Here is a 16,929-nt window from a genome sequence, read left to right as displayed (position 1 = left end):
AGAACAAAGCCACACAATGAGCTAACAGTATTCTGCCCAACGCAGGTATTGAAATCCGATTTTTGGCGTTATGTTGAATCACTGTGAGAAATTGTCCCCCGCTGGTACATCGGCAAGTTTACGGATTTACAACGCTAAAATCAGGGATTCTATTCCCTTCGGTGGACTCATCAGATAGCCCGGTGTGGCTTTGCTATGAGAAAACGCACACACATTGTGAGAAATTAAGTGAGAGAGAAAAACATTGTCTCATGCGCGCGAGGTCTGAAAAATAACATGAGAAGCCTATTGGATGAATATTATATACGTCATTTCTGCGCTTGCGCATTCTTACAAATTTGCGAAAATATTAAAAATAAACATATAAATATGTAATGCTGTGATGATAATAAAACTAACAAGTATTAAAACCAAAAGATGTCTTACTTGAAACAGGTATAGTTTAAGCGTTATGCTTTATTCATAGTTTTTTGTTGTTGTTTTCCATAAATTATAACTTATAAATGACTTATGATAAAGTTGTATCAATTGCGATATATTGCAATTTTGTTTTTATCGTTTCAGTTTGTTTTTTTTGCTACACTTTAGTAAATCTGACTGTTAAACTAAATTTTAGTAATGAAAGGCACTGACGTTCGTAAAGGATTTAAATTTGCCTGCGTTTTTGTGAACCCAAGACTGGATTGACTATGGAGAATTTGGAAAGTTCCCTACTGCATAAGGAATCAAGCACTTCACCTCGCATTGTTTTAACATCAGACCACCATGGCATATTGTTACGTTCCACAACCTATTGTCCAGCCCTTCAACCTATAGAAAATTTTAAGATGCCAATGCCAGATAGAAATGAATTGGAAAAGAGGTTTACAAAAGTTTTGGTAAGTGAATACAAACGTCCCGTAAAACTTTATAAATTAATGTTTTTTGTTAGTTAAGTGTATATATAAAGGTATATAATTGCAATTAAACCAGATCGTACAATGTCTTGAAAACTGTCTAAAGAAGGAATAGTTTGAAATTACTATTCATAGGTCGTGCTGTATCTGCCATACTGTTAATTTTAATAACTTTCACATACCTACAATTTGTGTTTGTGATATATACATGTCATATAAATTAAAACGTATTGTAAACTGAAGAATTATTAATAGGGTAAAAATCTTCGTTTAGTGACTCTGTTTTAACTAATTTTTTTTGGTATTATATTTCATTAAATTATTTTTCAGATCTTCTATTTTTAAACTCTAGAATTTTCGCACTACAAAAGTAAGGCTAACAATTAGCTAGCCTGTAACACCTAAATCAACTAGTATCACTTCTAGGCTTTAGGAATAAAAGTAATATTTGAAAATTTCCAATTCTCAGGCCCCTGCCTACTGTCTGTTTACCTACCACAAGTGAGAGAGAGAGGCAGATGTTTTTTTTTTATCTTTGACCTACTTTAAATTCCCGGGGAAAGCCGTATTTAGACCTAGTGCGTTATCTGTTTTTAATTTATCTGTCTATATATTTATCAAATTACCATGAAGTTTTTAATAACTGCGTGATTTAGGTCAATATTAATCTTCTGACTTGCTGGATAGGAAAACCTGGCATTTAGAGTAAAAGGTATAGAGTATAGACCTACTTTCTGACGTATCAAAACAATAAAAAAAAAAACAATGGAAGTATTGTTGTTTCAACTGCATGTGAAAAATTTTGTTTCAAAGATGCTATTTGTAAATCTTGTTTTTAATCTTATTACTGAGGATAATTTGTTTAAAAATGTGTAAATACATATTTCCATGTATTACTGTGGGTGCTTTTGAGTTTAGAGAAATTGTTTGAGTCAGTTTTCCTTGCATGAGTTTGTGTTCAACTGTTTACATTACTTAACATATGAAAAATTTTATCATATAAGATGCTGTTTGTAGACCATGCATGTTCTTGTTACATGGCTACTAGTAATCACGACATTACTTGCACACCTTTGGTGTTTTTTTAAACAGTTATGAAATTTAAGAACTATTTTATCACACATATTTTTAATTTTTCCAGCTTTTAGTCATATAAAGTTTCTAAGTTGAAACTAATCCTTCCATCTGTATATAATTGTGGGTTTTATAAGTCTTCATTTATAAGATAACATAGAGAAACTGTATGATGAGTTGTGAGAAACATTTGGTGACTAATCTAAATGGGAGAAAAGTCTTGATGAAGTGTTTTTGTTTGTTTTACTTCAGTTAAGCTCTGTGTAAATAAATGAAGTCATATGCAAATCGTGCATCCCGACCAGGTGCCTAATCCTAAATAGGAAAATAAGAAAATTAAAATAAAACTTATAATAACTTAAAATCTCTAGCTTACAATATTATGAAATTTGCTACATAGAGTAAAACATAAGATGTTCAAATAACAAAATGTAATAAAGTCAATATACCTGTTGTAAAGAATTATGAAATTATTGTAGCTTGAATGTCACATTTGAACTGAAGTTTTGTACATGTACAGTAATTATGGAGAAAAACAGAATAGCATACAATATGATATAATAAGACTTGAAAGTGAACCTTATCAAGTAGAAACGAAATACAATTGTTTAACTAACAACAGAATGCCTAAAATTTTCATTAATGAAATCAAATTTCTTAGCCATTCAGTTTTTGAATTAATTGGATAAAGAATTTCTAAGAAATTATATTTTTATTGAGGAAAAATAATTTTAAAAAAGCTTTAGAAGCATCTTAAAAATAATGTTTACAGCTCTGAAGTTTACAAATAAGTAATAGGTATTTTAATAATTATTTTCAAAAGAGTCTTGACACTGGGAAATACTGATCTTTGAAGGATGAGGTTTGATTTCTGTAAATGTTAGTAAGTTGTTGGAACTTACTTCCCAAAATTATACAGAAAACTAACTGGGAAGTTGGCATTAATAGTTCCTAATATGTTTTTTTTTCTTGTCATACCAAAGCTGTTTAATTTTCTAATAATACATGATTTTTGTAGAACAGTTACTCATTTGATGTTGTATATCTTGGCTTCTAGCAAACATTTGACTTATTAAAGGAACAACTTTTAAGTGGAATAGTTATGAATTTGAAAAATTTAAGAAATAGGAAGGATATTTGCTCACATTAAAAGGTAACAAGGAGAATGATTATGAAGTGGTGTCTGTCAACATTCTGCTATTTCTATGTAGTTCATTATTTGTGTCATTAATTTCAATAGTCTTGGACAGTGAAATTTCCAAATGCAATAGCTATAGAAAACTAAGTTTTGCAAGAAAAATGAAATGGTTGTGTAGTTGATTTGTTAATTCTTATGAGACAATCACTATGGGTACCAATTTACGACAGCTTTTCTGAGAACAAACTTCACAGTAGGAATATATACATAAACTGTATCAAATATCAAAAGGTTGTTGGAGTGGTCTATGCTACAGTAATCTGTGATTTAAAAACGTCTAAATTGCATGTGAAAATCAATTAATGTGCTCAGTGATTAACGAATTATCTAACTGCACTAATTACCTAGCTTTAGATTTAAGTATGATAATTAAGTAAACCCTGAAGCATCCAGCCAAGTTTTAATTGCTATCTTATGAGAATAACTGATTAGCTGAAAGTAATTGCATAATTATTCTAACAATTAATTAATTAACAAATTCCTCCAACACCCCAGCTCCACACAGAAGAGTTCAAAAGAATAATGTTACAGTGTACTGTTTTTGGAATTTGGTCTTTTGTCCTCATGACATACATATTTGCTTACATTGGTGATAATATGTTGTCACTGATGTTTTAAAGTACAGATATAAGGTCTTTGTTTGTACCTGAAAAAATAATTGGGGGCTTACTATGTTTTATATATATTTTAAAGTAGATTGTAATTTATGTGATGAGAGTTGTGATTTTTTTTGTATATGCCTTTACAGTATATACTTGTAATAAATTTGTTTTCCATGAGAAAAAATAACAGCTACATTGTATATTTAAACCAAACTTTTGTTTAACTTATTTCTAAATGAAGATTCCAAAAAACGAGTGCACATGTACAATATAATAGAAACATGTAAATGTATTCATTTAATAAAAAAAATAGAAGATAAACCTTTGTAAGTTGATTTTTATTCCATTTATATTAGTAAATTTGTGTAGTTATTAAAATGTACATGTTTCAAAATTATAAATTATTTACACCAAATTTCAAAATTATTAAAGTAATATTTATTTATTTCAGTTTGATTCACTTAAAATATGGTCACACATTATATTGTAAAAACTTATGAAATATATTTTCCACCATCTGTTACAAATAACTTTTATAGGAAAGGAAAAAGTGCTTAACTCCCATCAATTTATATAAGAATTTTTCTGTTCCAGTAGACATCGATGTATGTTTGATAGATGAAAACATATGGTGTAGCTATGGGCTCACCACTTGCTCCCACACTAGCTAATTTGTTTTTATCTCATCAAGCAATCAACTGGTTCCAGTTATGGGTCCATCCCATTTTAAACCTTTGCTTTATGAGAGATACCAATGACACTTTTATTGTCTTCAGACATTGAAACCATGTCAAAAGGTTTCAAGATTACATAAATTCAAAGCATGGGAATATTGAATTCATGGTTGAAGAGCAAAAAGCATCTAGGCTGATTTTTTTAGATCTTGAGATCATCAACCAGAACAACAGGCTTGAATTAAAGTACTACCACACTAACATTTTCTGACCTCTACTGTTATTTCAGCACACTCATACCTGACTGCAACAAAACTAATTTTAATAAGTATTTTAGTTCATGGAGCTTATAAACTTATCAGATCTTGTAGGTATTTTTATGATCAGCTTATCAATATTAAAAAAAATATTTGATTAAAAGTGTCCTCCCTCTAGCACTCATCAACAAAAGTATTTTTGAATATGTCAGTAAGGTTTGGAACACTCCATAATTCCTGACCTCAATATTCCTAAATGTCCTATCATCTTGGTGTTACCTCTCATTGGTTCTCATGGCATCAGACTAAAAATCAAAAGCATTTTGCAGTCATCCCCAAGTCAACCTAAGAGTAGTTTTCAAACCAAACAAACAGATACATAATGCTTTTTCCTGTTTAAAGACAAACTACTCCTTCAAACAAATTGCTGGTAGTATACAAATATTTGTGTTATTACTGCAAGCAAGTTTATACTGGGTCAACAACTGAACCTTAACTACCAGAACTAAGGAACATGTGCATAATATCCCTTTCAATAACTCTGGAATTACAACTACATAAGCAAAGACTGAAATGAAAAAAACAAATAGTAAACACTTCAGAACAATAAAATCAGCAAAAGAAGAATTGATGGTAAGAAAAAAGAACCTACAATCTAAGCTGAACTATCAACACTGCATATCAAACTATGACCAACTTGAGATGGGCGAAATGTGAAAACTTCATCCAACAAATAAATATCAATATCTCTTACACACACATGCACGGGTGCTCAATTAATAAATCCAGTTTGGTTGTTGTTTGTAAACAATTTAAATCCAAAGTTTAAGAACTGATAAAAATTTAACCATGTTTTTCTGTCACAAATAAATGCAAAAAAACGTATTTCTTCTGTCATTTAACAAAATTTTATATGGTAAGATAACTACCAAATAATAAGCAAAGAAATTTCAAACTAGCTCCAAAAAGAGAATAGTTAGTTTTTGTTGAATACTTTTGACTAATAGTTTCATAACTCCTTGTTCATGGAAAGCTGTGATAGGTTACATATTTGTAGATTTTGGGCTTATAATTTAAGTTTAATGTACATGTATGTGTGTGTGTAACTATATATTTATTTATTTATACATTTATGTATGCACAAAATATACCTCAGGTTGCTGTGCCTAAAAACAGACACAAACTGTTACCTCTTTTAAAGTTGTAAAAAAAATTTTATAGCTATAAAATTCAGTAAGTTTATTTAATCTTTTAAGTCTTGTAGCAAGTTGTTATATCACTAGCTGGGAAATCTGCTTATATGTTTTTCAGCTATAAATGAATCATTATTTTAAGTTTTTATATGAATTAGGAGAGTGTAACTTATTTTATTGACTTGTAACTTTTATCTTCATCTTGTAATATACAGGGTGTTTGGAAAGTCACTGTGCAGTTTTGTAATCATATTTTATTCAGTCTATTTCAAGCCAGCAACTGATAGCGGTGTTTAGAAACAAAATAAGAAGGATCCAGGCCTGTATTGATGCCAGTGGAGGCAACTTTCAACATTGTTTATAATTGTCATTCATATTTACCTCCTGTATTCTATATTGAAACATGTCTGTTTATAAATATATTAGTGCACAGTGACTTTCTGAACACCCTGTATTTTTTTAACTTTAGATTTCTTTCATGTTACTTTGCAGACCATAATAAGAACAGCTGATTTATCATAATTTAGTTTGGTTAAAGTGATGCACGAAATAGATCTTACACTATATTTATTTTCCTTTTACTGCAAGCATCCGTGGATCTACCACCTGACAAAGCTAAAGACTTGAAACAATATGATAATAATAAGAAATGGGTCATGATGTGTGACCAAGTGACTTTTAGTATTTTCTTGTATTATTTTTTACAAGTATTTTGTTGTTGTATTTTAAAAACAACATAATATTGTAACAATAATTTTTGCTCCTTAAGTATTTTTAGTTTTTATGGTTTATTTGCTACTTAATTTGGTAAAGTGCTTTTGTAAAGTTTATAATATTACATTTTTATGCATTCTTTCTTTCAGGGTAAACTTTGTAATGCTTTTAGATTTGTTTTAAAAAGCTTTTCAAAATGTTATTTATAAAAACACCTATATTAGGTAAGGTATGAAGAAGAAGGTTAATATGAATTATGTTTTAAGTGTTAAATATATCTCAAAATAGCTTTTTTTGTGTTATACATGCACATTTTGATACACAGCCTGAATAAACATTTTTGCAAGAAAAAGTTACCCCTAAAGAACCTCCAGCTTATTATCTACAAAAGTTGAAAACATATCTTGATCCTAAAGCATCAAAATGTTCATAAGTAAGATATAAGTGTACATATTGATGTATATTTATGGTAATGTTTTATCTCATAACCGATATTGCCCACTTGTGTATAGTCGGTGAAGTATGCAAAATATCATTATGTTGTATTAAAAGGCTATGTCATAAGGTTTGTGTCAAAAGCATGCTACTCTTCTCTGCGTCCAATCTATAACCCAGCTGGTATATGAGGATGATGGTTTCTCAGTTTGTTTTAACAGTTCGATTGCACAAACATCTGTGGGAGATGCATTTATAGACTTAACCAGTATATCCTTGTATATAATAGCATGAATACCCAATTTATTCTCTAGCTGCCATTTGAACAGATGTGTTGTATAAGTAGTTTGTATACATGTGATTTATGCTACTCTTCCAGATGGAGATATTTTTTATTATGTTCAACACTACTTGCACAATTCCAAGACAAAACTATGCACTTACCCCTTGCATAACTTAAAGTTGTATTTTTTGTATGTATAAAAATCATCCATTACTGTATGCTAATAAATGAATTAAACAATTTTTTTTAATTCTATTGGTCAGTATGAAATGAATTTCTTAAAGTATCCATATTCTAATATGTAAACAGTTCCTATAAATTTGTTAAAATATCCATATTCTAATACGTAAACAGTTCCTATAGATTTGTTAAAGTATCCATATCCTAATACGTAAACATTTTCTTTTAGTCCTGTACTTTCAGACAAACTGTTTCCTCCTAACCACCTCCTTAGTCAAGAAAAAGAAAGCATCTAGTATGTAATATACCATTTTGAAGGTATGTTAGCCATGTCACATCTCAAATGAAACTGTTCTGTGAAGAGTAGGTTGTATGAGAAGGCTGCAGATTTATATCAGAAAGAGACAGTTGAAGTTTTTCAAACACTTTGTCAGTAAAGCTGAAATTGAAAATCTGTTTTCAACTGGAAAGACTGAAGAAAGGTAAATGTATCTCAGAATGGTTGGTATGAGTATTAACACTTTTACTATCAAAGCAGAGAACAAAGTTTTGACCTTCAGAGTAAAGCTGACTTAGGAAGGTTGAAACATTGTTTGCTGCTATAATAGTAAAAGTGTTCATGCCAATACCAGCCATTCTGAGATACATTTTTATTTCAAGTGGGTTTCTAGTCACAAAGGAAGGAAAGACCAAAGAACACAGCAGTTGGCTTATGCCAAGAGTCCATCTAAATCGATGAATGTATCAACACCAGAAATTTGTGTCTCAAGAAGAAGAAATCTGTGGGAAGCCATGTTACCAGTATTTTGTTTGGATATGGTACAAAGAGAGAGATGTAATATGCATAAAGCATCCTACATATGTATCTTATTATAATGAAGTTTGAGATGTATACATCCAAAACTTGAATCTCAGAAACTAGCACATCAATCATTAGCAGTCATAACTGGATAATAATTATATAACTAAGCAGTAAGTTTTTAGCAAATTTCCACAAAAATGTTTCAGGTTTAACTAATAAAAGTTACAAAAAGTAACAAAATTTGAAATACAGAACAATTAAAAAACAAACTTAAAAAAAATTGTTTTTATTCAATGAAATTCTTGTGCATGTTGCAACAGAAAAGTAAGGTATCTTCATTGATAACTGTGTCTACAAAGGAATACTTCAATCAAATTTATTCTGTGATGTAGTGCTGTGACAATAGTTCATTTTTAAATTAAAATTTAAATAAAATCCTTTTTCTTGTGGATGGGAACTTTATTGAAAGTCAAATACGAGTAACTTGTTGGAGAACTTGGACAGTTTCAGAAATGGCTGCAAGAACTAGCAGCTACACCTGACCAGAAGGCAGATATTTCTGCTAGTTCAAGCAATAAAATATACAGGAGTTGTAGTTTCATATATGTGTATTGTCTTATATTTTAAGTAGCATTTGTATTCAAATATAAATACATTTCTTATATATACCACATACATGTTTACTCCTTTTGGGAAATAGAATGACAAATGTATTGGCTAAGATAAATACAAAACTTAATAAGTGAATTATTTTCATTGTTGGAAAATATTATTACACAAACTGGACTTTGGTTATCAGATATATTTTACATTAAATTACTTTTATAAATACTTTATCATTAATAATTCCTTTAGAATGACTTTATTACTTTCCTGTAAGTATATAATTCTAGTATTTACTTCTCATCCAAGAATCTCGATAATGTAGTATAAATATAAAAATAACTTACTGTATTTTAAAGATTCTTTTTTATATAACCTTTGAAATGTATCCTAAAACAATGATCTTCATTAATATTTAACTGTATCTCTTTGTTAAGTAAATATAAGTATAGAGTTTAGAATAATATTCAAACTAATAATTATTTTTACTACAGAGAAGATTTGTAGGAGATGCAAAATCAACTCAAAATCTCTGTGACTTGGAGATCTCTGTACGAACCAACAATACTGAGTAGGTGTATTTAAACCAACAACAATTTCCAAAATTTGCAGCGTATATGCTTGTTTTTTCTACTGCTTAAATAAAAAAAAACTATTGTGATCATAATATTTGTAAGTTACTCTGTATCCATATACAGTATCTCAGCTCTGTTTATGGTTGATATGATTTAGTTAAACCATTAGGGCTAATCATATGATATCTCATTTTTTTCATTTGTAACTTTTCTTTTTTTAACTACTGCCATAAACATCAACATTTTTGTAAAATGTATCAAAATTGCAAAAGTTGATTCATAAGACATTATTGCTGTAATTTCTAATGAAAGTTCTTTGAAAAGTATTTAGATAAAATATGTAATGATGATAATATTGATGTTATTGGATAAAAGAATATAATCATGTTTGACTAACCCTAATCAAGTAAATTTTAAGAAAGTAAACAGAGATGCACATGTAACCCTCTAAAGGGTTTTTTTTCACTTTAATAAGTGTATATGAGTATAAAAACACCTTGTTATAAGCATACATTTCATCTTCAGTCAACACCTTATCATTATTTATTTGCTAGCTGAAAATATTACTGAATTATATTATAAATAGTAATATTGTTTCTTATATATTATCAGAACTATTAGTTATATCAATTTATGTAATTAAAAGAGTTACATGCACATGGGGGAAGCTTTTTAAATTTCAGTAAGCTGTGCATAAACAAAATTAGGAATAGGAAAGTATAAATAATGTTACCATCTCTGTATGGAAAGCTTCTTTAAAATGTGCAAAAGTGAAATTATGAGTAGGAAGGTATGAATGATGTTATCATATATTTAAGAAAGAGTTGGTGCAGATGGTAGGGAAAGGTATTTGAGTGAAAGATCTGTCAGCACTCAGAGCTTCATGTAAGGAAGGAACATTTATTTGTTAAGGTTCTGTTTGCAAATTTCTTCATTTTTTTATATACATTTAGAGTACCAGTATTGTCACCCTGTTGATTGTTGGTACTTGCCCTCAATACCCAGGATACAAGCATCACTAGGTCAGGTTGACTCACCAGATAAGTCAATCAGTTTGTCATTTTTATCACATTGTTCATCTCAAAGTGTCTTTATGTACTAGAGGTGTTTGGTGAGCATCGTATGTTATGGAATAGGTTTAATCTCACTGAGATGTCCCACACAGCCAACAGATTCACTAAGAACTCTACATGAGTAGTGTAAGCAGGTCAGTTAATGGTTTTAATTACTTTAAATACACAGCACTTTATAAGTTTTGTGCATTCAAGTACAACATATCACAAACAAAATATGTTTTGTATATGAAATAGAAGTTTTCTCCCTAATTTATTATAATCAATAAGTTAATTATTATACTGTATAATTCTTTACACTTGAAGAGATGAAGCACTTCCATTTATCATTAGTTTTTGTGATATCACATCACAATAATGATTTTTTACTAATTCTGCCCTAATGGTGACCCCAGTAACACAGCAATAAGTCTGAGGACATCTAACACTGAAAACCATGTTTCATTACTTGTGGGTATAGTGGTAAGTCTACAGTTTACAACACTAAAATCAGGGGTTCGATTCCCCTCAGTGGATTCAACAGATTGTCCAATGTGGCTTTGTTATAAGAGAAACACACATACATTAACTGCAGCTAAACACTTTTCTAATTGTGTATTACTTCATTTGATAAATAACTAGCATATGGTAGATGTGTGGAGTATATTTTAAATTGCTGATATCAGAGTTAATTCACTGATTCTTTTAGGAAAACGTAAACAAGCAGTTGCATAAATAAAATACAAAGAAAAAGAAAGCACTTGCAATGCAGATAAGTTAATGGTGGCAGTTAAAAAAATACTTGTATTAAAATAACTTTGAAGTTTTTACAAATGGTTATCTAGTCCTGTTGCTCATTAACAGACTTTAACCCTGATAAAGTTTGTTTTATAGAAAGAAGAAAATTCTGTTATTTATATTCATCATAGAAGTTGCAAAAATGTATAAAAGTAAATATGCTTTTAGCTGAAATACTGTTTAGATATATTTGGTCTCATAATTAAAAATTGTGAAAATAATGAAAATTCTAATATTTCCACATGGTTTTGAGAGCTCATGTTTTTCTTTATACACACACACACACACTTTTATAGAAATATATAAAATATATATTGTAATATGCTGTAAGAATATCTGTATAAAAGCTAAAACAAAACTTAAGACTATCAAAGGGGGAAAATCAAAATTAGATTGTTTCACTGTTGATAAGAAAGAATATAACAGAAGATTTGTTTTACTCTTCAAATATACAGTGTCATAATGCAGTGATTTAATGACTTTATTGAGTTACTTAAACCTGACTAACTGAAAACTTTAGATTTGATAATGAAGTATTGTTTTAATGTGAATGTATGTTTATTTTTGTTTGTTGTAACAGTGGGTAATTTAGTAAATTTGATTGAAAGTTCAGTAATTGATTTTTGTTTTAGCTTTCAAGCCTTTGAGATCTCCATGTAGTTTAATATGCAACATCTGAAATTGTAATTGCATATATGCACAAGTGCAGTTGAGTGTTGTTTATCAAATTGTTAAAAAAATCTTTCATAGGAAGTATTGATGGGTTAACCTTATAGATCAGTTGATTAAGCAGTTGTCTGGCATTGGAGAGTTTTTGAGTTTAACTCTGGCCTGTTTTACTCCTTTTTCTGTTAACTTTATGATATACATAGTTTACACATAGCTATTATACAGTGAAAGATATTTTTTGCTTATTACAAATAATAAATGTAAATAAATGAAATGCCACTATAATATTCTTTTCCCTGTAAGGACCTGGTTTTGCAGTACAGTATCTCCCTCAACTCCCAAGATTAACCTTTTTTGTTTTGTGCTGCCCTCTATATGCAAACTTTTTATAAAGCATGCCACAAGCCTTCTGTAACCCCATATTGGAACCTTTGATTCCATTATGTTTCTTGTGCAAATTAATGTGCATCATCTTTCCACCATTTGGAGAGCACCACCATCATGTGATGCATGTTTCTCCCTCTATGCACTACAACTGAACCTACACTTCTCATTTCACAGTGCTAGACTTCAGATATCTTTCTTTTGTTCCAGTTCTACTAGAGAGTGGTTTACCTCACTTTAACTTTCATTAATTTCTAAGAAATTTTCACTTTCATTTTGAAAGCATTTATTTATTTGTGTTTTCTGTCAGATATTTTGTTTGTTTGTCTGGTGTCAAGCATGAATTCCAAAGTTAACATTACCACTTCAGGTCCATCTCATTCGTCTGATACTATACTTCAGGTCGCAGTTGTAGGCAACATGTTGGGGGATTTATCAGCATTTATTTACAGGGAGATTGAGCATTACGTGAGACAACTTTGTCTCCTTCCATTGCCCCTATTTGTCCTGAACCTTTAGGTTCTGACCACACTGGTGAGAATTTCGATCATTTGTCCTCGTCAACACCACACCTCCCTGAGGATTGTGTTTTGCTTTTATGGCCTTTTTAAGATTTTATTGCTTCAATATGTGATGTTTTGTCTCTTGCTTCTACTTTTTATGATCCAAGTTCTTCCCTTTTACATGATTTTGCATCCCAACCTCATTGAGTTTTTTTCCCCCTGTTCCATGATGTTTGGCTTCCCTCCCAATGGGATGATGGTATTAGTATGCCTCATCCCCATGGGCTTTAGATTAGTCACTCCCTTTTATCACAGGGCAGACTGTCCTTATCTGGACCAATAATTATTGGGTTCTGCCTGAATCTCCTGTTCATCTAATTGGTGCCTAGTATTCCCTTCTTTGTATTACCTTGTTGTGGTACCTTTCCTTGATCCTTCTCCTGTCTGAAGCTTTTTACAGGAACTCTGAGGGGTTTTCTGGGGATGCTCTTTCCGTCCTTACCTACCACATTGACTGGCCTGTTATCCTTGATCTGGCCCTGCAAGCATAGTTTCTTTGTTGTTGGGACCTTTTGGGTCTGATGCCATACTGTTATAAATCCATCTACAAGCTTATCTACAGAACCTTCAGGTGGCCCCATTTTTGAAATGTAACATGATTAACACAATTCTGGAGTCTTTGGAGTTGAGAGTTGCTTCAGTTCAACAAATCCAACTCACCCTTTCTCATCTGGTGGCCCAGAACTGAGCTTGGCACCAGTTCCTCTCTCGTGACCCTCTTTCCAGCCCTTGCCCACTCCTTTTTCCTGAAATGTCACTGTTCAGTATTTTTCCACGCTGATACACGGTATATGAACAATGGTCTATTTATCTGATTGGAATCACTTTCTTCACTTATCTTCTCTCCTTGAGATGTGCTTTTCCTTCATATTTTTTCATAAGTGCTCATGGTGAGAAAATATCTGGTTCAGAAGTGGTGTGGTAGTCCTTCTCAGATTATGTTATTTGTTTTTTTCATACACAGAGGTATTCTTTGAATGCTTTTGAGGACTTATCTCTGTTCTTCCCTCACACCAGTCAATGTGGGATTCTAGCTAATCTTCTGAGAGGAGGGAAGTACCATATCAAAAGTTATACTTTTTCTAAACTGAAAATATATTTCCGATAGGTACCTCCCTCTTTTCACACTTCCCACTCTCATCCTTGCAATCTTAATGATGGTTTGGTAATAGCACTTAGGAGCAGTCACATTTGTGATAGTAGTGCTCTCTTATTGGTAGAGAGATGACACATGTTGATTTGCATGAAAGACATGTTTGAATCTTTGATTCCAGTAGGAAGGTGCGTTATATAAAAAAGTTTGCATAAAGAGAGCAGCACAAAATGGTAAAAGTTAATCTTGTGAGGAGATAGAAGTACCTATTGGAAATACATTTTCAGTTAAAAAAATTATAACTTTTTTAAGGGGCCTAATCTGTTTCATTGCATATAATTAAATATACTGTAATTAATCTTACAGTTTCATTTCATTTAAATATTTTTATTACTCTCATTATTTGTATATATGCACATGAATACTGTATCTAGACATGAGCATTTAGTCCAAGAGTCATGTAGCCAAGAGAATGGATCTGTTTCAAATGGATACACTTCTTCCACCACACACCGTCCTGCACTACAGTTAGACACATAAAATAATGAGAAGAACATCCAAACATATTTCAAGGCTGAACATGGGGGAGGCCACAGATGACATCTATATTTGTGTGATGTGTCTGAGGGCTATCATGAATAATAAGGTTTGTTTACTGGTGTTATAGTGACTTTGTGTTTTTTAGTTATATCAAAATATTACACATTTGTCAAAACACATTATTCTGCTAAACTCATTTGTTGCTCATCCTTGTTACTGTAGTTTTGAAACAGTCCTTTCTCAGCATAATTATAATAATAAAAAATACCTAAAACCTATAAATATCTTTTTGCTCATTCATATACTACCTAAATCAGTTGTTAATAGTTTTCTGAAGAACTAAGATTTACATGTTACATGTTGTTATTTCTCAGGTAGCTTCTAAAATTTCATTGGAGATTGATTCATGGAAGTTTTTATGATTGAGATAAACCACACATTATGTAATAATCATATTATACATAGACAGTTTGTTCAAAGACAGAAGTATATTATAAACTGTTCTTGAGACTAGTTTTATGTAAATTCAGTAAGATGACCTTACATGCATTTGAATATCTTGGATAATCTTATATGAACACATCAGTAAGTAGGTAAACACACACAAGAAAACAAATCAATGGTTCTCTGACATCATATGCAAATAACTACAGGTATAGCTTGGTAAAAACCACAAAATACAAAATAGCCCAGAAATTAACTGTATTTGAACAAAGCTGCACAACTGAATGTTGAAAGGGCATTTGAATTCAGTACAAAATTGGCAAGCCACTTACATTACCATAATTTAGAGTGAATAGGTTAACAATACAGTTCCAGTCTCATCAGAAAACAATAGTTTCTGGATGGCTTGGGTACCAAAGCCAACAGAATGGGCTCTCTGTTGTGTGAGGATAAGTGAAAAGAATGACTCATCTCAAACAACTACCACTGATACACTACAGTTGCAGGTGTGCTCTAAATCTACCTGAAGTTATGTTCATTGGCTGGACTACAATGACAGCATAGTTGGATAGAAGCTACCCCCTCACTTCAGATAATATCACATGTTGACAGCAGTGGGCATCACAAATGACATCACTCCCTTCTGCATTTTGAAACACTAATTTTTTTCATTAAGTCCAAATCTGCATAGTTCTAAGGTACTAGATGCATTCGTGTTTGAAGACAATTTTCCCAAGACCTTTCATTAAATTGTCTGCAACTCTTTACAAAATATGATGATATTTCTGTTTCTCATTTTAGCAATTGATGATCAGAATGTAAAGGGACACTCACTGATTCTAATTACATCGTCAGTCTCAACCAAGTCTTTCTTCCTCTCTATACCATGAAATACTCATACCAGCTTTCCTGAGACACATTTTTACTTCAAGTGGGTTTCTTTTCATCATGAAGAGCAGTGTTTTTTGTATTAGATGAGCTTTGTATTGACTTGGATTAAATCAGAAAATGATGGCTTGAAGGTTAGGCCGTTACTACTTCCCAGTGGCCAGGGTAAATGCCAGATTTGAACCCTATCAAGCATATTTAGAATATTTTTAGCTTCATTGTTCTCTGTAAAAATCTCTTAAGTAACCAACTTTTTTAGCACATTCCCTTATAGGTTCTTCCCTGGGAGTGGGACAGAATCTCATAAGTCCAGATTTTAGATTTTCTGAGAGCGAGGTGTAACCATATTTCTGTCTTAAATATTAATGTAAGCAGATCCACTAAACATCAACAGCAATCTTGCGTTCTTGTTTCATGTTTGTTTATTTAATAAAGTAACATTCTTTTTCATATGAGCAGGTATTAATTTATTAAAAGGTGATGTACATCCTTACTTTGGTGTTTTAGAATCGAATTATATGATTTGGACTCATTATCTTTAAATGAACTTTAAGGAGTAAAATATCACAAAAGCAAATAATTGTTTTTTCGTTTGTAACCATAGTAATTTTATGTTGAAAAACAAAGAAAGATTATTTGTATATAATGGGTAAAATATTTGTAGTTATTATAGAAAAGATCTCAATTTGACACATTTATTTTCTAAGAGTAAGAAAGTTATTTGGTTTTCAATAAATTTGTAAGTTTTATGTGTACAATGAAATCTGTTCTGTTTTGTGTGATCTTGAAATTGTTTTCAAAATTTTATTTTGCAACTAACAAGTATTTTCAATAAAATAATAAATTGTTCTTTGCGGTTATAATTATTATAACACTGAAGAAATAATGCATCCAGAAAAAGCAGAGTAAAAAAAAACCAGTACTCTTATTTTTCAGAATGGGTTCAACATGATTTTTGAACACCCTGAAGCCATTAGTTGTATTACCTTAAGTCTCACACATAAAAACTAAG

General features: G+C 31.0%; 1 protein-coding gene across 6 annotated transcripts in view; it reads left to right on the top strand.

Annotated features, from left to right (window-relative positions):
* Window positions 1-572: 572 nt before the first annotated feature.
* LOC143233963 (uncharacterized) overlaps window positions 573-16,929 on the top strand; it is a 34,737-nt gene continuing 18,380 nt past the window's right edge. For 3 of the 6 annotated variants that reach the window (XR_013018449.1, XR_013018450.1, XR_013018448.1), the window contains exon 1: window positions 1,267-1,608. Coding sequence is in view for 1 of the 6 variants with exons in the window: in XM_076470900.1 (XP_076327015.1) it covers window positions 9,422-9,482 (61 nt within the window). In the remaining 5 variants the exon portion in view is untranslated. Of the gene's footprint in view, window positions 879-1,266; window positions 1,609-9,405; window positions 9,483-16,929 lie in introns of those variants that run through there. The other 3 variants (XR_013018446.1, XR_013018447.1, XM_076470900.1) reach the window with 2 other exon arrangements.

This window comes from Tachypleus tridentatus, chromosome 12 (genome assembly GCF_004210375.1).
Source record: "Tachypleus tridentatus isolate NWPU-2018 chromosome 12, ASM421037v1, whole genome shotgun sequence".
NCBI lineage: Eukaryota > Metazoa > Arthropoda > Merostomata > Xiphosura > Limulidae > Tachypleus > Tachypleus tridentatus.
This window is presented reverse-complemented; position numbering and strand designations above follow the sequence as displayed.